Consider the following 25366-nt stretch of genomic DNA (forward strand, 5'->3'; position numbering starts at 1 on the left):
GATTAGATTTGGACCTTTTTTGGATGGTTTAGGTGGAATCGAGAATGTCGAAGGAGGAAAAGAACTTAAGAGAGCAAGAATAACGGATGGAGAGAGAATGGTAGAAGTGCCAGGAGGACTATCAGTAGAATGTCCTCTTTTTTGTCCTACTGGCAATATATCCTTTGACAATATATGATGAGTGATGGATAAATCCATAATGGTAGCCGGGATGGGTGTGTAATTAACGGGGATGGACTCAACTTCCGAAGATGGAAGTTCTTTTGATGAAGTTAAGGAGTCAGCTGAAAATAAAGAATGAGGAGGAGCATTAGCTGCAATAAGTGAGTGGTCTGGTCGACTGGATACTTTGGGACTTTAAGACTCCGCGATACGACCCGTAAGCTTACAAATAGTCTGCCAGAGGATAAAAATATTCTAAAGGGTGTATTTTCATGGTTAATTAGCAGGGAAGATTGCACTTGGAAGTCAGGGGTTACAAATGTTACCCTACGAAAACTCATGATATGTGCATATTGATCATCCGATGTTCCATATTTTTTAGAGACTGTTCGATTAGTGAATGCCGGATGGAAGAGCATACAAATAAGGATTCTTTTGGCCGGAGAAATAAGCTTGCGGATAAAGACGACGGTGGAATTAATTATGAGGTTCGGTGTATTTTTTATTAGTTATTAGTTTTTATTAGTTTATCAACGTTGTCGGTAGATGTGAGAAAAATGCAGATTCGATTATTCGAAATGCGAGATGCAAAAGTAATATTTTTTGGATAAACTATTATATATATATATATATATATATATATATATATATATATATATATATATATATTTGCTTTAATATATTCAAATAAAACAGTATTCGAAATGGAGGGCATGACAATAGCTTGTTCTCTTTTAGGAATCGAAGGGAAAGGAGCCATATGATTTTGGGTTGGAATTGGAGTTATTTTGTGTAGATGTAGACAGTTAAGTGTTGTTTATGATGTGTAGTCCTGGTTACCACGACCGTAAAACAATGTGTAAGAGTACCCAATGGACCATCTCCTAAACTGGAAAGAAAGAAAAAAAATCTCACCTATTTCTCGGGATTTTGACTGGTTTTCTTTAATTACATCAATATGGCCACAATTAAATTCGACTATTGAAATATTAAACCAAATTTGATACTCGTTCCCTTATCACATTGGGATTAAAGCACTTCGCTTCATATTGTTAACTCGTTGATGAATAAATTTATCTATTTAACACTGTTTAAATCTTTTAAATGCGTGAGGAACTTTAAAAACCGCGTTTAAACTTTGACAGTTATTCGTTGACGTTTTTTGAATCAATTATTAGAAGCTTTATTTATAAACATTTTATTAAACTTCTTATTAAAAAAACGGTTTGAAAAAAGTGTTGACTTTTCAGCTTTTAAACATTTATACTGCCTTTGATATTTTTTATGTCACACGGTTGTAAGTAGGCTCAATGAAAAGCTGGTGAAAAAGCACAATTAAAAAAAAAACAGATCCTTCCATGACCAATAATAAGAAACAAGCTAAGATATTGCAGTGGACAGTTCTCCCCGTTCTGTGTCGATATTTTACGAGTACCATTATTTTAACGTTTTAATATGTAACTTTTTACTTATTCACTGTGTATGCCATCTTTAAATTGAATTATAAAATTTAGATATTTTTTACAATATGTTCAAGTCTCAGCTCCTAATGTTAATAAACAATGGAAATATGGTATTAAGGAAAAAAATGCTCTTTGCCATGTTTTGCCATTTTAATTTTTTTAAACATTTTTTCACCAGTTTTTCATTAAGCCTACATAAAAGTGTATGACACAAAAAATGTCAAAGTTATTAGAAATGTTTATAAGCTAAAAATCTGCCCTTTTTCAAACTGATTTTTAAAAACAAATTTAATATAATCTTGATTTTTAATATACTTTAAAAACGAAGCCTCAAAAAATCGATTGCGATTTACAAAATATTCCTAAAGTAACTGTTTGGGCAAGTACAGTTGTTTAAATAATCGGTCTCCGGTATAAACAAAGTGAATAACTACCTATTCTAGAGATTTTTTTTCTTATATTTTTGCTGACAAAGAATTAAAATTAAGAATCTGTCAAAATATAATTAAAACAGCCAGCGAAGACGAAATCCCTTAAATTCTGTATCAATGCCATTGTGGCAAAAACAATTTACACCCAGAAATAAACGAAACTGTCAGAAGAATAAAGGAGAAATACAATTGGAAGAACCTTACAAAAGATGTCGAAAAATTTATCAAAGCATGTGGAATTTGACACAAGGTTAAGATTTGCAGAAAAAACTTAAGTGGACCATTAGTCATAGACAAAACTCGAAATAATTAATATAGACATTTTCGAATACCCCACTAGAAACTATGTTTTAACTATTCGTGACGATTTAACCAAATTCACACAAGTCTATCCTTTAGATGACAAAAAGGCAGTAACAGTAGCTAATACACTCCTACTGTTTTTTCAGCATTATGGAACACCATTAAGAATTAATTGTGACTGCGGTCGAGAATTCGAGAATGCTATACTCAAAGATCTATGCGAACTATATGACATAAAACTAACATTTTCTAGTGTTAACCATCCACAATCGAATGTATCTGTAGAAAGATTTCATGCTTCACTCTCTGAAATAATTTGAGCAAATCAAGCCGAAAACCCCAAAGATCATCCCTTCTCCATACTTCCGTATGCAACAATATGCTATAACAACACGAAAAATAAGACTCACAGTTTTACACCATACGAACTTATATTTGGATATACTGCAGGACGACCACCAGAAACTCTATACAATTAAAAAAACACTAATGACTAAATATATTAGAGACCCAAATAATCGTATGGAATACTTTTACAAACTAGCCAGAGCAAAGACAGAAAGAACAGGCGAAAATAAGATTTGACTAAAATATTTCAGCACAACGGCCTAATTTTAAAATCGGTGACAAAGTTTATGTAAAAGAGTCCCAAATTAGATCAAAATCAGAAAATGTTTTTAATGGACCTTTCGAAATTCAAGATATATATATATATATATATATATATATATATATATATATATATATATATATATATATATATATATATATATATATATATATATATATATATATATAAGCGGGGATCCTACAGCTTCTGCCGCTTCCCGCATTTCGATCGCCATCTTTTTCTATTTCTCCAGGTGTCTTCATCAATGGCTCTATCTTTCATGGTTTCAATAACACCTTGTATCCAAGACTTGGCTGGTCTTCCTCGTTTCCTTCTATTACTTGGATTGTATTCCATAGCTCTTTTTGGCCATCTGTTGTCGTCCATCCTCTGTACGTGTCCATACCATATTAACTGTCTAGTTTCTATTCTTTCAGAAGTTGTATGTACTCTATCTGTTTTTCTTCTAATTTCAGAATTAGGTATACGTTCTACTCTTGATATACGGCAAGCTCTTCTTAGGTAGTCCATTTCAACCGTGTCAACTTTTTTCTTTCCTTTTACTGTCATTTGCCAACATTCTGCTCCGTATGTAAGAATGGGCTCTACAATTACTTTGTAGATAGTTATTTTAGTTCTCATAGTAGCTTTGTTGGACCAAAGTATCGAATTCAGAATTTGAACACTCTTCCTGCCTTGTTGCACTCTATAGTCTATATCTCGTTCCGTTGTTCCTTTACTGCAGATAATACTTCCCAAATATTTGTATTCGTAGCACCTTTTCATTTGTCTAATTTCCAAATCCGGGTCTTCGTCTTCATTCCCTATTCGCATATATTCTGTTTTAGACATATTCATACTCATCCCCCATTTTTCGTATTCATCTTTGAGCTTTCTAAGCATATAATCTGCATCTTCTTCACAGCTTGCAATTAGTACTTGATCATCTGCAAAGAACAGCGTTGTCAGATAATGGTTGTTAAGCTTCAACCCCATTCCCGCACATTTTTGTCTCCACTGGTGCAGTGCTTCTTGGATATATATTTTGAATAGGGTGGGGGAAAGACAACATCCTTGTCTCAAGCCTTTCGTTACTGTAAATACCCTTGAGAAAGTATTTCCTGTTTTTACAGTGCTTTGAGGACATTTATAGATGTTCAGTATTGCTTTTAGATATGTTTTACTAAGGTCCGTTTTCGTCAAGACACTAAATAAGAGTTTTAAAGGAACTGTATCATAAGCCTTCTCCAGATCTATAAATACCAGATGCGTAGGGAGGTTTCGAGCTGTTCGTTTTTCAATTACTTGTTGAAGGGTAAATGTGTTGTCCACGCACGATCTTCCTGCTCTGAAGCCGCTTTGTTCTTCAATTTCTTTATACTCCTCTTCTATTCTTCTTTTCAATATACGACCATATAACCTTCCCAGCGAGCTAGTTACGCTAATGCCTCTAATTCAAGAACTCTTTACAAATTCCGCAATTATCCTAAACCCCAAAACTAACCAAACTTCAAAAGTGAATTTTGACAGACTAAAACCTTATTTTGAATAATTTTCCTTTTACAGATTTTATGGACTCTTTTCAATCGCCCAGTCCCAAATTCATCTCACTTCTATTAATAACACGAGTGGAATATTTTTTCATGAAAAAGGAACTATACGAATATCTAACGATAAATGGACCTTACTTGTTTACAAGGAATTGTTACCCATCAAAACTACAATATCCAACAATATCCTACAATATCCAAATAAAAAGGTTTCTATATATATATATATATATATATATATATATATATATATATATATATATATATATATATATATATATATATATATATATATATATACCAGCTTATTAGGGCTGCAGTGAAATATATGAAACGGTTACTAAAACAACACATCAGTAATACCATCTAAAATAACTTTTGGTTCCTTACCCTACATTCCAGTTCTGACACCTAAGCTAATTAACATTTTCAAAAATGTTAATGGCTTAAAAATTACAACTAGGAATGTGAAAACGGTATTTAAGTTATACACAAAAACAAAGGATCTCTTCACAGTACGGGTGTCTTCGAATGTTGTTTATTCTATACCGTGTACCAATTGTAACAACGTATACATCGGAGAATCATCTCGTAATTTCCACAGTAGGGTGATCTCACATCGTAGTGACATAAAAACTAATAAAATAAATGCATGTGCACTTACAGAACATGCATTAACGTTGAAACATGAGTTTAATTTTGTAGATTCCTGTATTTTGGCAAAAGAAAAAAACCATTCAAACCGTGTTTTCTTGGAAATGTGTTTCATAAAATATAGTACGTCTTGCATAAATAAAAAGTCTGACATAGATAAACTGAGCAACATTTATTGTTATTTACTGGAAAAACATCAAAAATAAAATAAATATTTATACATATACACTTCACAATACACCTGTGTGCATAACTGGTTGCATAACAGTAAGACAGGTTTAAAAATTAAAAATAACCCAGTATGGGCCTCTTGGTTTTTGAAAAGAAATACAATATTAAGAACACCTAATTACGTTTTATATACACATATATATACACTCAAAAATGTTTTGCATATTATCTGTAACGCCACTGAACGTTTCTCATTTGAAATTTTTTGCACTGACTTTGTGCTGTCTACTAAATTAATGTATTTTATTGCTTGTTTTTTGTTTCTTAATCGTCGTAAAGATTCTCAGTATTTATATGGCGTTTATCAGTTTTCGAAAACCGATAATTGTAAAAATTGGTTTGCGTTTTATTCACTTTGTAGTGAACAATATAAATAGACAAGTGATATCTGAGTTCAACAGAGCTAGAATCGTTACTTTCATTGAGGAAGGCCACACATAAGTCGACGTTGCTGTCCGGGTTGGAGTTAATCAGAGTGATGTGTCTCGGATTGTGAAAAAATATCGAGAGACGAATTCTGTTAGCGATCGTCCAAAAAGCGGAAGAGCCAGAATTGCTACCAATGTCCAAGAACTTTATTTAACGTTAACTGCCCAGAGAAACCCCTCTATGACTGCCCCAGCTATTAGAAGAGAGCTCCAGCAAGCTCATAATATTGTAATTTGCGATCAGACTATTAGAAACAGGTTACATTCAGTGAATTTATTTACAAGAAGACCATTGTTTGTACCAAAGCTTACGTTAGAGCAGAAAAGGACTCGACTGGAATGGACCAATGAACATTTTCAACGGCATGACAACAGATGGGGAAACGTATTATTTTCTGATGAAAACAAAATAAGCGTTTTGTCGGATAATCGCCGAATTAGGATTTGGAGGAACCCAAATCGACAGGATAGACTTAACCAAGCTGTCCAAAGAGTCCCATATCAAGGTGGCTCCATAATGTTTTGGGGCGGCATCATGCTAAATAATAAAACTCCTTTAATTCCTATTGTTGGTAACATGAATGGACAAATTTATATTGATACCATTCTTAGGCCTGTTGTACGCTTGTGGCGAGGAGCTGTTGGTCCAGAATTTATTTTTATGGACGACAATGCGCCTCCCCATCGTACGAGACATGAGGCAGATTTTTTAGAGACAGAAGATATCGTCAAATTACAATGGCCACCTTGCTCACCTGACCTCAATCCCATTGAGCACGGATGGGATATGCTCAAAAGAAAAATTCAGTCCCGGCAGCCACCCTCAAGGACACTACTAGACCTTAGAATAGCAGCGATTGAAGAATGGGGCACCATGGACCAAAACTATATGAATACACTTATAAGAAGCATGGGACATCGCATTCCGTCTTGCATTGATGCAAGAGGTGGAAATACGGCATATTAAGTATTAATTCCTATATCTGTACAAATTTAAAAAAATATATTTATAATACATATTATAAATAATAATAATAAATTGTTAATCCTTTAAATTTTGTTTATTGTTTTTTTTTAAACATACAATTTTATATATACAGTGTGACCCATTTAGATTGGAAACACCTCTATAAAATTTGAAGTTGTTAACCGATTTTAACCAAATTTTTTTCCAAAGTCATGTAATAAAAGGTCTATTGCGGGACAAAATATGAAATATTTAGTTAAATTTTCACGGCAGTCTACGATACTTTTTCTTCGTCGAAAATGAAGAATTTGTATTAGCGATTTTTTTAGTAAAAAAATTTCTACGCCACTGGATTTAGAGTGGCTTCAAATAGCTATAACAAAAATTTCATTAAAATATATTTATTAATAACGAAGTTATGACAACTTAAAATTTTAAAACTCACTAAGAAAAAAACTCTTAACGTTAAAGTCTTAAACTGTATTAACGTTAAAAAAACACTCTGTATTAACAGAAACATGGAAACATAATTTTAGTTTAAATCCCAGTTGCCTTTACCAATCCACCATCTAATTGGATACATTTGTCGTAGCGTTTATGAATATTTCTAATTACATTTCTTAGTTGTTGGGGAGTAATTTCTGCACATGCCTGTCGAATTCTTGTACGAAGTTCGTTTACGTCTCTTGCACGGGTTTGGTAAACTTTTTGTTTGATAACTCCCCAGAGAAAGAAGTCTAAAATTGTGAGATCTGGGTAGCCAATCTGTCAACGGACTACCCCGGCCTATCCAACGGTTCGGATAATTTTCATTTAGCCATTGCTTCACGGTTCTGGCGTAATGAACAGGACACCCATCCAACTGGATATACAAATTTAATCGTCCATTAATTGGAATCTCATGAAGAGTATTCCACAAGTGGGTGTTTAAAAATTCTAAAAAGTTCTGTGAGTTCAAGTTTTCTTCAAAAAAGAAAGGACCAATAACTCGCTCGTTCAGTATACCACACCTTCTTCTTCTTCAAGTGCCATCTCCGCGGCGGAGGTCGGCAATCATCATAGCTATTCGAACTTTTGAGACGGCTGCTCTGAAAAGTTCATTTGATGTACATCCATACCACTCTCTCAGGTTGCGCAGCCATGACATTCTACGCCTCCCTATGCTTCTCTTTCCTTGGATCTTTCCCTGCATGATCAGTTGGAGCAAGGTGAATTTCTCTCCACGTGTAATATGTCCGAGATATTCCAATTTTTTTGTTTTTATTGAATTTAAAATTTCCATTTCTTTGTTCATCCTTCTCAGAACCTCTTTGTTTGTGACGTGTTCTGTCCATGATATTTTCAGAATTCTTCTGTACACCCACAGCTCAAATGATTCCAGTTTTTTCATTGATGTAGCATTCAAGGTCCAAGATTCCATTCCATAAAATAAGGTCGAAAAAACATAGCACCTCGCCAACCTAACTCTTAGTTCCAGTTTTAAATCCCTGGTACATAGAACTCTTCTCATTTTGTTGAAATTTGCTCTAGCCTTTTCTATTCTTATTTTTATCTCCTGATTGTAATCATTTGTGGAGTTAATACCACACCAGACATTGATTTTTTGAGAATACTGGCTTTTACAGTTTATTACCCAATGGGGATTATCCGCTGTCCAATAGCGACAATTCTGTGATGATACTTCTCCATTTGTAGTGAAAGTGGCTTCGTCGGTAAACAACACGTTTTTTAGAAAATTTATATTGTTTAAATATTCCCCTTGGGCCCATAAACAATATTCTAAACGTTTTGCTTCGTCGCCTTCTTGTAATGTGTGTAAGAATTTTGGTTTGAAAGGTTTAATATTATTTACCTTAATACATCGCCGAATACTCTCTCGATGCACATTCAAATATAAACTGGCATTCCTTAAACTGGCATTAGGGTTATTTCTGATATGATCTAAAATGATTTGATCATTTCCTCTTCTTCATTGTAACGGGTTATTTTTTAAAATTAGTTTTGATACTGCACCATATTCATTAAATATTCTATTTATTTTGTTTGCCGTACCGCAACTAATATTAGGACGATCCACATGTCTGTCATTAAATATTGTACAAACTTCCCTGGCACTTCTATCGTTATCTCCCAAAAGACGTATAATTTCAATTTTGTCTCTCAAACTTAATCTTGCAGCCATGACACAAAATATTGTTAAAAGAATTTGAAGTAAATATTGTTGCAGATATTATGGATAAATTTATGCTAGCACTGAAATTTGTATGACACAAATAATGACATACAGTAATATCGTTGTCATGGCAACTGAGATTTAAGTTGTAGCATGTAAAGTTAATAATAATGTAAGTGCGTTACTTGCATTAAATTTTTATGCTATTTTAAACATTTTTTTGTCTAGTAGTGGTTTATTATTAAAATTATTTGAAAAATAATTAGTTTTATGGTTATCTGTTGATACAGGGTGTTCTTTTTTGACTCATAGCTTAGTGAGTTTTAAAATTTTAAGTTGTCATAACTTCGTTATTAATAAATATATTTTAATGAAATTTTTGTCATAGCTATTTGAAGACACTCTAAATCCAGTGGCGTAGAAATTTTTTTAATAAAAAAATCGCTAATACAAATTCTCCATTTTCGACGAAGAAAAAGTATCGTAGACTGCCGTGAAAATTTAACAAAATATTTCATATTTTGTCCCGCAATAGACCTTTTATTACATGACATTAATAGAAAATTTGGTTAAAATCGGTTAACAACTTCAAATTTTATAGAGGTGTTTCCAATCTAAATGGGTCACACTGTATAATAAAATATTTTGTTAAAAAAAAATAGAGGGCACCAGATTTGGTGGATAATTTTGAAAATATTACATTATGCAAAACATTTTTGAGTGTGTGTATACTGAAAAAGCGATAAACGCTTGTAATCAACAACGCTGATCAAATAGAATACAAAACTCAAATATTTGGGTGTGCAACGGAAAATAGGACAAAGTCAGTCCTCTTTTTAGTCTACCAAGCTTTCGCAAATCTTTATTTGCATCATCAGGGTGCTACAATAACCAAAATTAGTACAAAATACAGAAAAAGAATTAATTTGCATCTTACACTAATTGAGGTTAGTTGTTGTGATGTTTATCAAATGAAATGAGCAACTCATTTGACCCCTACAAATGATGGCGAAAACTATCCAAAATTGTTTTTAAAAAACGTTCTTTAACAAACACATATTTAAAATACTTTAAAACACATATACATAAACACTTAAATAAAATTATGTTAAAATAATTACAGAACATGTACTTAGTCACAAAATAAAATTTAGGTTATAAATATTCTTATCAAAAACAAAATAATTGGTTGTGAATTCGTTACTGCCAACTTAAAACGATATAACGTTAGATCTTAAATGATAACAATGTAAAGGTAGTATACCTGATAGACGCTGAACTTCTTGAAATTTCCGCGGGAGTTATATGTGCTTTCTGTAGTTTTCCAGATTTGACTCCTCGTTGAATAATTTTGGTTATAATAAAAACCATTATTTTGACGTTTCGGCAAGGTCGCACTTGCCATTGTCAAGACAGGTAGTAGCGCTTCTCGCTGATGTTTGCAGTTAACTGACTCTCCTGGTCGATGCGTTTACTTTTTATAGCCGCAAGCTTCTTCTGATTGGTCCTGTCCGTGTGTAGGTGTGCGGGGTCCTACTAGTCGGTCTTGTGGTCTGATGTATTTTTGACTTTTTCTGTAATACCGTTTTCCATGATGTTGGAAGCCTTTGAGCATCATTTCTTTGTTTGGATTCAATCGCCCATCTTTTCAAACCTCACTTTTACTGTAACTGACCTATTAACTGCCACAATTCACTACATATTTTCCATGAAAAGGGACGAAAAACAAGAAAACATTACAAATTTGACGTAAAATTTGGACAAACGCTGAAGCAACTGCCCCTGACAACGGCCTCAGCGAGAGTGTCGCAATTATCTTCCCGGCAAAACCTTCTCAGCGATCTAAATTGATGTTTATTTGAAATGCAATATGAAGCAGCTTTCGATCAAAGAAAATACCAAAGAATATACGTCTGCGAAATATAAACAAACTGTAAAAACGTGTTTATATCAACTCGGCGACGCAAAGAGGAATTGAAAGAATATTGTTTGGTGTTTTAACTTGTACGAAAGGAAATACACTGAAATTACTCTTCGGTGATTTAATACATATACGAGGGGATTTCAACATATACCAAGGAATTTACAAATGCTACAGTGGGAACTAGATTTTGTTGTGGAACAGCAATTAAAACCACTGATTATTATTTTATGTGACGACGAATCTTCATCCGAGGACACCCATAGTAATTAATTTATTAATTTATAATAAAGGTAACCTCTTTTTGTCATATTTATTTTGTTTTTTATTTAAAACGCCCATGAACTTAAAACTTCAATTCAGTCGAATTCGGGTCATGGCTGAAAAACAATACCTAAAATCCGGGACTTTTCAATGAAAATCGGGCCATTTTTTTTAAATGGTCATTTAAAATTTGGTTATTAATCAATCCAAGAGTTCTTGCTTTCCCCATTTAGTGTTAGGTAACAGTTTCTCCTGTTCTCACCTACGGTTCTCAAACTTGGACGTTTATAAAGGAAAACATGGAAAACATAGCAAAGATCCAAAAAGCCATGGAAAGGCAAAGGCATCAGACTATTAGACAAGAAAAGAAATACTTGGATCAGATAGCAAAACTTAAGTGGAAGTTCACTGGACATACCATAAGACAGAAAGACGACAGATGGAATAAGATGATTATACACTACAGACCATATAGTTACAAACGAAAAAGAGGAAGGCCACAAATGAGATGGTCAGATGACTTGAAGAAACACGCAGGCCCGAAGAGGATACAAGCTGCCTATAATAGAGAGACGTGGAAGAAGGAAGAGGAGGTCTATGTCCAAAATTGGACAGCAAGGGCTGTATAGATAGATAGATAGAACAGTTTCTTTAATCTTGAATGGTAACTAACAATAAATCCTTTATCACCTCCAATATGAGTGATAATTAAACAGCAACCTTTACCATTTGGAAATTTTAAGACCGTAGACAAACCTTCTATAAATGTCTGACGAGCATTTGTAATTACTTTATCTTGTCAACTTTTATTACAAAATGCACTCCACTTATCCATGTTTCATCTAAATAAAAAATATTTTTGCCTTCTCACCTCAATTTTCGAATTTCCGTTAAATATTGCCTATTCCAACAAATAATTTCCTCTTTCTATATGATCGCAGCGTTTCTATTGTTATTCTCATAAACAAATCCTAATTCACATACAGTTTTCCACAATGTATCTCGTTTAATGTTTGGCAAAAATTTGTCTTCATTAATGTCTACTAAAAGTTTATCCAAAGTAGGAATCTCTTTTTGTAATTAAAATGAATGAACTTTCCTTCGAATCATAGTATCGTCTATATGAATAGGTTTTCTCCCTGTTGACATTTTAGGTGCTTCTGTAATACTTCCACACTTTCGTTGCTTTAAAAGTCTATAAACAGTTGCTTCTAAAACTCAGGTCATATCTGAACACTTAGAAACTATACTCCGAACATTAAGTACTTGTAAAATGTTCATGTACAAGAGTATTATGTACATTTACCACTAAAGTTTTCATTGACACAGTTAAATGACACTTTAATTTCATAGGGGTAAAATTAGACTTTTGTGACATTTTTACTACACAAGTTAGTGCAGTACTACACATTTTTACTACATAAGTATAGAACTAACAATTCTGCTTGTTGTAATCACAGGACTTTACAAACGCAACCTGTTAATCTTAACTAAAATGATTCACAATCTGCAAAACACGTTCTGCCGCTTGGAAATGTTATTCATTTCTAAGAAAGTTAAGGGCTTATAAATAGACCCTCTCATTTTTGGAAATTGTAAATATTTTGTACCAGTAGAGATTACATACTTATATCATTTGTTGATTAAAATGACTACAAAATTTAAGACAAGAATTGAAATAAATTGGTATGTTTATAAATTTTAGGTAAAACCCAAACAATCTCAGAATAATGCTGAATATTTTATTGTAGAAAATTTCTGTCAGTGTTTTATGATGTTATATTGGGTTTTATTTCACATACAATACAATTTGTGCTATCAATGATTTTCAAATGTACCACAAATAAGGCAATTTATGGGCTTAAACAGTCTTTTAGGGCCTGGAATTGTGAATTATTGTTTTGGAAAATATGAATTATAAGAAATAAAAACATGAACCTTGTATTTACATAAAAAGAGAAAAAAATAAATCAGTCATAGCAGTATATCGTTGGTGATGTGAGAATACCTCCTATCTACACTTTTTCACGAAAATGAGTTATTTGGTGCATTCTCTCTAAAATGTCACTACGCATGTCCCAGCAATATCTCATAAGTCTAAAACAGTATTAAGAGTGAATATTCCGTTTAAAACAATACCTCCTATCTCATTGCATGTAAAAACAGCTGACATAATCTCCTATCTCAATAGTAACATTTTGAGTTTCGATGTGAACAGAGTTCCATGTGACTTTGCCTAGTTAAAACTAAACCATCTGAATAATTTTATTGTATTGTATCTAATAATAATTCTACTGGAAAACATGTAAGTACAACTTATTGAATCCATATATCAATATCAACAAATGTCCAACAGTTTGGAATATTGAAATATTTCATAAAGTGAAAACACGCGAATCAGTTGGATGTGAATAAAATGATAAAAGTTTTATGCACTTTTTGATATTTTAAAACTTATTTTATGTTATGTTATAGTTACGAGAATTAAAATTTTTTATTTACATAATAAAAACAAGTTCATTTTTATGATACAGTATAAAACATTTTTTTACTGATGATTCAGCATTGTATCTCATGCCGTCAACACCTAAGCCATGCCATGTCCGCGAATGTGTTATGTTATAAACGTTGTAGAATCAGAAACAATTCTGAAACCACCATAGGCGTAAATATATTGTGTTTATTCCAAACTTTTGGACATGCTTGTATTTATCATAAAGCTCAATCAAAACCATTGTTAACCAAATTCATTCCTGTGTGGCATAATCTATTATTACACATTTAATTACAGGTATACTGGGTCCAGAGCTGCCAGAATACTTCAACTCCTGATGGAAAAAGAAGTCAACAAAAATAAAGAAAATATAACAGACTCGGCAGTTTTTGATGAAACTTCAATGAATAAATGCCTGTGGCTATTTATGAAGAACAAGCTTCAATTTCCGACCAGAAGATTCAGATAATTTTGAAGGTATTGTCCAACTAGAAGTCGTAAATAGCGTTGAACCTTATAATGAAATGTTAATTAAAAATTCAAAAGAAAACATTGACGAAATTACAGACCATCAGTTGACAATGTCTGAAAATGAACGTTATGACGCAATGCTAACTGAAAATGCAGAAGAAAACATTGAAGACACTACAGACCTTCAGTTGACAATGCCTGAAAATGAAAATGAGCAGATATCCAATATGACTGGAGTTCCTGATTATGGAAATATGGATGAAGGAAGAAAAAGAAAGAAGAATGCAGATCAAAGTAAATGGAAGCGAAATAAAAATAAAATTCTAGGAATGAAGGGTAAGGCTTACATATTTCGCAAAGATAATGTATTTCGGCATAATACCGAAATAAATGAAAGAAAATTGGGACCCACATGTGTCTCTAAATTATGTGAAAAATCCTCCAAGAGAAACTGCAGACAATTCACAGAAGAAATTAGGATAGAAATGTTCAATTCCTTTTGGGATAAGCTAAATTGGGACCAACGGAAAATTTATGTTTGTTCGCATGTTAAAGACATTGTGTGGCTAGGTAAACGACAGAAGGAGAATCAAGGAGGAGGGAGGGAACTCTACGTTACGCATTAACCAATGTGAATGAGAAACTTTCTGTGTGTAGGACAATGTTTTTGAATACTCTTGCCTTAGGATCTTCTACTGTTCAAAATTGGGTAAAAGAATCGAAATACACAATACAACCTGAAACTGAGTACTTAAATAAGTCCAGAATAGATAAAAACCACAAAGTCAGATTGTTTGATGCTTCCAAAAATTTTCTGAACGAATTTTTTGACAAACTCCGTAAACAACCGTTGCATTATGTAAGAAAAGATTCCAATAAGCTTTATCTGGAAGAGAATTTTACTTCTATACAACAAGTTTTTAAGGTTTATGAAGCAGAGTGCAACAAGAACAAAACTAATGCTTTAGGGAGATTTGTATTTGAGAAATATTTTAAAATAAATAACTTGAGCTTATACCAGCCTAAGAAAGATCAGTGTAATTTATGTATTGAACATGTGAATGGAAATTTGAATGATGAAGCTTGGCAAAAACATGTTGCGATGAAAGAAAATATAAGACAAGAGAAGGAACGTGATAAAGAAATGGCTAAACGAAATGAGGTGATTATGATAACGATGGAATCGTAGAATTGGTAGTATATGATCAAGTCATGGATCACATTGATAAAAATGAAATCTTAATGAATACTCAGTCAGGTTTTCGTAAAAAGTATTCATGTGAAACTGCACTGCAACTTTCACTTTGTAAATTCAGGTCTGAATTGGACAATAATAATTATGTAGTAGTAGTATTCCTTGATTTAAAAAGAGCGTTTGAAACTATTGATCGTAATATACTTCTCACTAAATTAGAAGGCTATGGTATTGGAGGAAATGTTCTTGAATGGTTTAAAGATTACTTATTGAATAGAAAGCAACAAGTGAGGATTGATGATATTACTTCTTCTGCAATTAGTGTTAATATTGGGGTACCTCAAGGTAGTGTCTTAGGACCCCTTTTATTTATATTGTATTTTAAATGATATAAACTTGTTTGTTAAATGTGATTTCTTTACTTTGTATGCAGATGACACCCTACTTGCATGTTTTGATTCAAACTTAGAAAATGCTGTATCTAAAATGAACTCAGCATTGCAGTCTGTTAATAAATACTTAAAGATCAACAAACTAAAGTTAAATGTGTTAAAGACAAAGGCTATGATACTAACAACAAAATACAAATACTCAAATATTGATATTAATACTATTAACACTTACACTGCCACCATAGTGAGAAAAAGAGGGTCCTTCTGGCCGTAAATATTTTCCCCTCTATATACACACACGATTAAAAACTAAGCATATATTTACACGTTTCTTTTCAAAAAAACGTTAATTTGCGTTTGTTAGAGATGAGAATCACCATATGATTCACGCGGCCTTGTTGGCTGATATCGTTTATTACAGCCGTGTGCATCATATACCGATTCACACAAAAACAAGTCCATATAATTCACGCGGTCTTGTTATCTAATATCGTTTATTACAATTTTATGCCCATTCCCACAAGATGAGTCATTTCTTGCAAAAATGCAATTTCGCAAATTTCGCTATAAATGGATATTATTCATTTCCAAGCGTTAGCCCGTAGGTGTTAGTCGATTTCTCTGAGTATTTTGTGTAAATCTTTATACTGTGAAAATGAATTACGAAAAAGAACAAGAAAAATTAAATCGTCTGTGGCAGGAATATCTTTCAGATAAAGATAATGAACCATTTGAAGATTCTGATGATGAGTTTCTCCCTAGTAATTCTGATAGTTCTTTAGATAATGAACCAATTAAAAAAAAAAGTAAAATTAATAAATCAACCAAGTACTTCTGGCACATCAAGAAATATATCTGATAGTGTAATGGAAACAATAAATAATGTTATTGAAAACAATTTAGAAGAAAGTGAAGATGAGGATAAAGAAAGTGAACACATTGATAATAGTGCGAATTTATCGTGGAAAGACGTGAGTGGACAGTATATGAAATTATTTGATTTCACTGAAATAGATGTTGGTGTAAAAGCAGACCTACACGGTGAATATTTTGATAAAGGTCCTTTAAATTTTTATGAGGTATTTCTTACTGACGAGGTAATGGAATTAATGGTGACGGAAACAAACAGGTATGCAAATCAGCTAAAAAGTACTGTAAAATTACCCCATGCCAGAATTTCTGAATGGCGTGATACAAATGTTGAGGAAATAAAATGTTTTATTGGGATCTTGATTTGGATGAGCTTATGTCTTTTTCCTACAATTGAAAGTTATCGGTCTAAAAGTAGTCTGTACGATAATAAAATGAAAAATTTGATGCCTTGCAACCGTTTCCAATTATTACTCAAGACATGGCATTTTCATAACAACGAAATAGTAACAGATGATAGATTACAAAAAATTTCTCCTTTGACAAACCTGTTGATAAAAAATTTTCAAATATAACAAAATTCAAAGAGAACCTTGTAGTAAGCCTAGTAAAGTCCATTCAACAAAACCCTAATCCTAACGACAGTCATTTGTTGGAAGACGTAGGTTCCAGTAATCGTCGAAGGTGTGTTGTTTGTTATGAAAATATTGCTAAAACTGGACGAAAAAACGCTCAATTGAAAACTCCTCAGTCAAGATATCTTTGTACACAATGTAATAAGCATTATTGTTTGAGTTGTTTTTTTGAAATACACAAATGTACAAAATAAACATAACTTTTAAAATTTTGCAATTTTTATTAATAAATAAAATTTTTGTTAATTTCTTATTAAAATAACAATGTATGAAAATGATAATTTTCGTTAAAAAATAAATAAATAATAGTTGACTTGAGTATACAGTTTTTATCAGTAACCCACTTTTCAGGCTGTGAGAATCAAACATTGGTTAACATATTTCAGAGGCCAAATAGAGTTTCTGTTGCTTACAGCCGTCTATTTTTATTATATATAACGATACATTGATATGAGAGACCAAAACTGCTTCTCGCAGCTTTTATAATTTGCTTCTCATGGCAGTGAAAGTGTTAATCTTCAAATTGACAATGACAAAATAGAAATCATTACAACAATTAAGTACCTTGGTTTTAAATTGGATAATTTATTGTCTTTTAATGACCATTTTAATTACCTATTAAAAAAGATTTCTAAAAAATTATACTTTTTTTCAAGAATATCTAAAAATTTGTCAACTGCAACTAAAATTACAGTTTTTAATGCGATTATTCAACCTCACTTCGATTTTTGCTCGTCAGTTATTTTTCTCTTCAATTTAAATCAATCGGCCCGGTTGCAAAAATTACAAAATCGTGGAATGAGAATCATTATTGGTGGAAACAGATATACACCTATAGAAACAATGCTTAGCATGCTGCAGTGGGTTTTAGTTCAACAAAGGGTCTTTTACCTTACAATGTTGTTCATTTATAAAATTCTAAATAATTTGGCCCCTGCTTACTTTTGTGAGTTTATTACACGGAATTGTGATATTCACAATTACCCTACTCGAGGTAAGTGCAATTTACACATTGTGAAAACAAAAAGGACGGCTTCAAGAAACTCTTTGTTGTTTAAGGGTTTTGATCTTTTTAATAAGCTTCCTCAAACAGTTAAAAGTTGTTCATCTATACAAATGTTTAAAAGCAAATTAATGGACCATATTAAAAGCACCAATAGTTAGGTAGTTGTTTTGTTGTCATGTTTTATGTTATATATTATTGTTTTATATTTTTTAATAAGTGTAGATACTATATTTTAAGTGTAATTGTTATTTTTATCATATATGAATGTTATAAATTGATTAATTTTGTATGTATTAGGGCTTTCCCTATTTTTGAATCAATAAACTTCTTCTTCTTCTTCTTCGTGGATTTACAAGCTGTAAAAACAGCTCCGCATTTGAACGCTACCGCCATTTATTTCAAAACCAAATTAAGGTGTCATAACTTCGCTATTTATAATGTTGCCAACCATGACTGTACCTGTTATTGGTTCACAGAAGTTGATGCCGATTTATGTGCATCAACTTTTGTATCATAAATTGTGGACTACTTTAAAGAAAATTGTTTGCCTTTGAAAATACCAATTATAATATACAGCGATGGTTGCACCTTTCAAAACCGGAATGCAGTATTGGCCAATGCACTACTCAATTTATCGATTCTATACAATGTACAAATCAACCAGACATTTTTTGAAAAAGGTCATTCCCAAATGGAAGTAGATCCAGTCCACAGTTGCATTGAGCGTAAGCTTAAAAATAGAATAATTTATTTACCAAGTGATTTTCTAAGAGCGACTGAAGAAGCAAGAATGAAATAAACACCATATAAATATAAACAATTAGAATATACGTTTTTTGACAATTATTCTTTTATAGAGCATAAGTGCTACAAATCTATAAGACCTGGTAGATCAAAGGCAGATCCTTAAGTGATCGATATAAAAGTCATGAATTATAGTCCTGAGGGAATCGTTCAAGTGAAGCTTGATACAGATAATTCTTGGATCAATCTACCTTGTAGATTGAAGACAATGGCCCCCATAGACAATTATCCAAAGATGTATAGTGAAAAGTTAAAGTTAACAAAGAAGAAATGGGTGCACTTACAAGAACTAAAAAGGTGTTATTCCTAGGGACTGTCATGTCTATTATGACTCACTTTCCTATGAGAACAATTAAGAAACTCATGTCATTTTTGGTATTCGTATTGAAAAATGTTTTTTTTTTTTATTATTTGACCAATATTCTTTCTAATTTCAATTAAACAAATTCTTCTAACCAATGTTTTATTTATCAGCCTGGAACCAAAATATCCATACAATATCCCCTATCTGTACAATTCTCCTATCTAAATGTGCTGATAATACCTCCTAACTACAATAACTTAATTTCAAAACTTTCATCAGTTTTTTTCTGGACTTACATATATTTTTACACAAATTTACACAAAACAAGTAAAAAAAATATTATATGAAAACAGGAGGTGTCCCTAAAAAATGTTTTTCGTCTCTCCTACAAAATTCATGTTACTGCAGATAGGAGGTATTGTTACATCACCCACGATATGTAGATGATTTTTTTGTGTTTTCAAATGATGAAAGTGAAACAAGTAGACTAAAAAATGAGCTGAAAAGTAAATTTGTTATTAATGATTTGGGTAGAATTAAGGAATGTTTAGGTATGAAGATAGACTTTGATCCAAATAAAAAGGTTATATTGCTTTGAATCAGAAAAGCAGTATTATTCAGTTGTTAAAAAAATTAAAGATGAGTGATGCCAAAGGATTTAAAACTCAACTCTTTAAAACTGAACCAAAGTTATCTTACAATGGATGATAGTAACAAATGTATTAGAGATAAATTTCCTTATCAGATGCTAATTGGCAGTTTGATGTATTTACCTGTTTTAACCAGACCAGGTACCTATATCATTTAGAGTCAGTTTCTTGAGCCAATTTAACAATGTATATAATGAGTCTCATTGAAAATGTGCAAAAAGAGTATTGAGGTATTTAAAAGACACTATTAACTATTCTCAGATTTACTCAAAAGATACTTCAGAATTGCAAGGTTTTGTAGAAGCTTATCATAGATCCTTTACTGGATATGTATTTAAACTTTGTCAGACAGAGGCTGCTAAAGAGGCTGTTTTTCTTAGGTGTTTATTAAGTGATTTAATTGAAAGAACTGAATGTACTACATTAAAGTTATAAGCAAATTCAATTTATCATAAAAGAAGTAAGCATATGGACGTCAGATATCATTTTTAAGAAACCTAATATCTGACACAATCATTAATATAAAATATATGTCCTAAAGAGCTAGTTGATGAAAAGCTGCACAGATTATTGAAACTGTTAGGTATAGGAAACCTATAAATTTTGTTTTATTGATAAGCGGGGTGTTAAAATATTGATATCACCTATGCTATAATTTCACTATTTGGGAGACTGATTCGTCGTTTAAAGGCGCAGAAATGCGGAAAGACGTATGAAAATCCAGTGACGTACACTCACTTTTATTTTAACGTTAATTATATTATATTTTTCAAATATTAATGTTCGAAATAGGCCACAATATATTTATTTACAAGTTTTTACTGACGTTTCGATCTCTATATCCAAAGAACGCTTTCAAAGATATAAATGATAGTTATATTTATTTTATTTGTTTATTATTATACACTGTGTCCGTAAAGTATGGAACAAATTCTTTTTTAGCTAAACAGAGCATTTTAAGAAATAATCCTGAAACACGTCGATTTTTGATTTTAATTTACCGTATTTTAAAATAATATTCTAATATACAGGGTGACTTACTTTCGAGTAATGACGTCACCGTCATTTTTTTTTAAATGGAACACCCCCATTTTGTCTCAATTTTCGGAAAATTGTCTCAAAATTGTATTTTTGTCCACCCTGTACCAATTTGAATGAACATGTGATACATTTTTGGAATCAGCTCAGCTAGAGTAATCCTAAAATTGAGACAAAATGGGGGTGTTCCATTTAAAAAAATGAGGGTGTCATTACTCGAAAGTAATTCACTCTGTATATTAGAATATTATTTTAAAATACAGTAAATTAAAATCAAAAATCAACGTGTTTTAGGATTATTTCTTAAAATGGTCTGTTTAGCTAAAAAATAATTTGTTCCATACTTTATGGACACAGTGTATATTTTTATAATCTTATATTATTTATTTTCTTTTTTTTTTTCTATTTTTAAAAACGGAGTAGAGATCGAAACGTCAGTGTATTAAACATGTAAATAGATATATTGTGGCTTATTTCCAACCCTAAAAATACAGAATGCCACAAACAAAAAGCTATAGAAAAATAACTATATCTGTCATTTGTATGTTTGAAAACGGTCTCTTTATAGAAACGTCCGTAAATTAAAGATTTGAATAAATATATTGTGGCTTATTCCCAACATTATTTATAAAAATACAGAACGACAAGCAAAAAGCCATAGAAAATAAATATTACTATCATTTGTATAATTGAAAACGGTCTCTGGATATAGAGATCGAAACGTCTGTAAATAAACATATAAATAAATATTTTGTGGCTCATTCCCTACATTCCCCTAAAAATACAGAATGCCACAAACAAAAAGCTATAAAAAACAAGTAATTTTGCAGAAAGCTTGCTGATACCACCCGGCTGTCGCGGAAGTTACGTTAAAACGTCTTTTGAGTTACACAATGAAATTTTTTTAAAACAAATTTTAAGACAGTTTCCACACCACCCCAGAGGTATGTCTTGTGGTGCGTTACTTTTTTTAAATGGGTGTTCACCAAGAGCCATATTGCTTTATTAAATAAAATGAACAAAACACTTAAACAGTATAAAACAAAACAAAATAAAATCCTATAAAACAAAATAAAATTCTATAAAAACAAAATAAAAATAATGTTTGATGTAACAAAACATTGTACTATTCTATTTAAACACAAACACTATACACACTTACTATGTTCTTCTCGTTTTTTTTGTTTTTGGTTTTTTTTTGCTGATGTTCTTATTAGAAAATATTATTCGCTGTCAAAATCTGAAGATGCCGTGCTGCTATCGCTGTCATTATCTTCACCACCTAGTGTAATTATAATTGGCTCTAGTAAAACTTCGATATGAGTGTCAAGTTCCCACATACAATGTTTTTCTTTAATTATGTGGCCTATACATTTAGCCCATTTCTCTGAAGTTACATGGAGGATTGCTTGAATCAAAAGTTCCTTAACTTTGTTTACTTTGAACGTTTTGTTATTGTATGCTACTTCTCCTTTCACTTGCACCCAGATAAGTTCAATGGGATTAAGTTCGCAATGATAAGGTGGTAGACGCAGAACTTTGACACCATAATCTTTTGCAGTTTCATCTACAGCATATTTAAGATATTCACTTTTCCATAACCGTGCAATGTCAAGTAGCTGAATTTTGAGCATTGATTCTTCGTATGCAATCCCCTTTTCTGTAAGCCAAACTTGAATCCTTCCTTTCAATTTCTTTCATAATCCCCTGTTTTTTTTTCGACTCTAATTGAAGAAAACCATCATCAAGGAACCCTGTATCACTTCCTATATGGGTGATGATTAAATGCCGTCCCTTTCCTGATGAACTTTTAATCCTGTAGACCAGCCTTCTATAAATGTTTCGCGTTTACTTTTGACATTTTGACAACATATTTTGCATCCAGTGCTGCGAATTTTTCGTATTTCTTCTAAATATTTTCTTCTCCACAGAATAATTTCATTTTTTTCTAATAGCATTCTTTTTCTGTTGCGTTTTACATATCGAAAGTTCATTTTGCGCATGGTCCTGATTAAGACCCTACGAGATATCTTAGGTAAGGAGTCATCGTTTTCGAGCTATTGAGAAATATTTTTCAGTGTTGGAATTTCACTCCGAAAATAAAATGAATCAATTTTTCGACTAACGTTTTGTATCATTACCTTCTCTTCGGACGTTAACATTTTCCGTCTCTTTTGCGGCTTTCATTTTTCGAATCAACATCAGAATTTTGCTGTCTTCTCTTGGAACAACTCGGTTTTTCGTCCAACTCCAATAAAACTCAAACCAAATAATCACAGAATATAACTAAAAATTTACTATAAAACGACAAACTATAACACTCGTATTATCAATAACACGTTTTATCAATAACACAAACTTATCACATAAAATATATTCACAAAATGCATGCACTACCCTCAGAAACGCCAATGTAAATGAATGATTGTTGATGGGCACTTGCTCGGCAAAAACCAGTTTTACGGCTTTCTGTGGGTCGGAATTTGAACGGAGTTCCGTCGCTAATTCCAAAGTTGCCAAACGATTGAAAAATAATGTTTTAAAATATCGATTTTTATTTTATAAATTTAAATATGTAACGAAACGGAACATATAAATAAAATTTATTTAATTACAATTTTGTGCTTAATTTTTACTATTAAAAAAATCATGTTTTTTGGTATTTTTATGACGGTAATAACTGCTGCGTGGAAGAATACAGGTTTTGTATGAGTGGCTACACTGTACAACAACTGGTCAATTATTCTATAGAGAAGCACAAATAAATATACTACTTATATATTGTGTAATTTCTTATGAGAAAACGCAAATTGCAATTGAGGAAAACGGGTAGTTTTAAAATTGGGGATATTCAGCGTTTAAACGATGAATCACTCTCCCAATGAGTGAAATTATAGCATAACTAAAATTTAAATATTAGCAATATATCGTCAATACACTGCCAAAACCACCAACGTGAAAATTGTCATTCAAGTAGTTTAGCATAAGAGGTAACCTTGAAAGCTATTGATGCCAAAGTAACAAATACGCCTATAGAGTACCTAACAGCTTGGACACAACCACATTCGTTACTTTGACATCAATAGCTTTCAAGATTACCTCGTCTGCTAAACTACTTGGGTGAAAATTTTCAATTTTGCACATTTATGGTTTTGGCATTCTACTGAATATGTCATTTCCAAGCAATTAAGATTGGTACAATGTAAATTGAATATAAACATAAACAAAATAGTATTTTATACTTTTATTTGCAATTTTTTGTAAGTGTAGCATTATCTGCCCACAATTAAATGTGAAGCACATAAAATTTATTTTTTATGAAAGTAAGTCTGCCTATTCAAATGATTAGAAAAGTTGACAATTCTGAAACACCATACTAAGAGTCATGTTTGTGAAAGAAATACATATTATTGAAATAAATGCCCATTAATTATTTTTATAATTTAAAAAATACAAAATATGCATACCTGTCAAAGAGGGTTATGTTTAGAGGGTTCTGAGGATTGATTACCCTCTGGGCAATTAGGGCCGCACATTCAGTAGTACAGATTAGCTTCAACTGTTTGACCCTGAGAATGAGCTCCTTCTGTTTTTGTTTTGTTTGAACATACCTTAGAAACTCGAACAGAAAAGCCAGACATCCAATAAATAAACATTGTCCTATTAGTCCCGGAACGGAATGCGACGAGAATCCTTTAAATAACAGGTGATCAACTTTAATTCCCCAATAAAAATATTCTAGCATAATTAAAAAATTTCAATAATTTACTATAATATTCTAGGACGTGTGTAGTACAAACAGCAATTCATGAAATATGTATTAATTCGAGAAGATTATCGCTTTCTTAAACCAATAACGTAATAATTGACAGATTATTAAGCTGATAGTTGTAAAAATAAAACAAAAACAATCAAGAATAATCTAACCAACGTTGCCAACATTAATCAAGCAACAGAACAGCCCAGGGTCACAGTATTCGCGATTGAAAACAAAGTATCTGACCTCTGGCGGAATAAATTTAAACTACTAAAAGTGGTATAAACAAACCAGACAGCAATTGATTTGAATAGAAATATTAAATTTTTTTAGTAAATTTCAGCATTATGACTACGTTAAAGTATTTTAAATCAAATCAATATTGTTCTGTTCCTCCCCTATTGCGAAATAGGGAAAGATATGTCCCTATTTCTCTTTCCTAAACTTTTATTTATTTATTAACGGGTATACCATTTACATTGAAACAAAATATATATAAAAATTTTCAAAGTAAGCATAACATTGGAAAATAATTAGTAAAGTTTAACAAAAAACTAATAATTAACTTGAATACAAACTAATATCACACAAAT

At 31.8% G+C, this 25366-nt stretch overlaps 1 protein-coding gene across 3 annotated transcripts in view; it reads right to left on the bottom strand.

Annotated features, from left to right (window-relative positions):
- Window positions 1-24955, bottom strand: part of LOC140451164 (uncharacterized) — a 184367-nt gene extending 159412 nt beyond the window's left edge. Inside the window, exon 1 of one of the 3 annotated variants that reach the window (XM_072544900.1) lies at window positions 24484-24955. In XM_072544900.1, the coding sequence (XP_072401001.1) occupies window positions 24484-24761 (278 nt within the window). In that variant the 5' untranslated portion in view covers window positions 24762-24955. The remainder of the gene's footprint in view (window positions 1-24483) is intronic. The other 2 variants (XM_072544904.1, XM_072544907.1) reach the window with 2 other exon arrangements.
- Window positions 24956-25366: the final 411 nt, after the last annotated feature.

The sequence above is a fragment of the Diabrotica undecimpunctata genome, chromosome 1 (genome assembly GCF_040954645.1).
Source record: "Diabrotica undecimpunctata isolate CICGRU chromosome 1, icDiaUnde3, whole genome shotgun sequence".
Classification (NCBI taxonomy): Eukaryota; Metazoa; Arthropoda; class Insecta; order Coleoptera; family Chrysomelidae; genus Diabrotica; species Diabrotica undecimpunctata.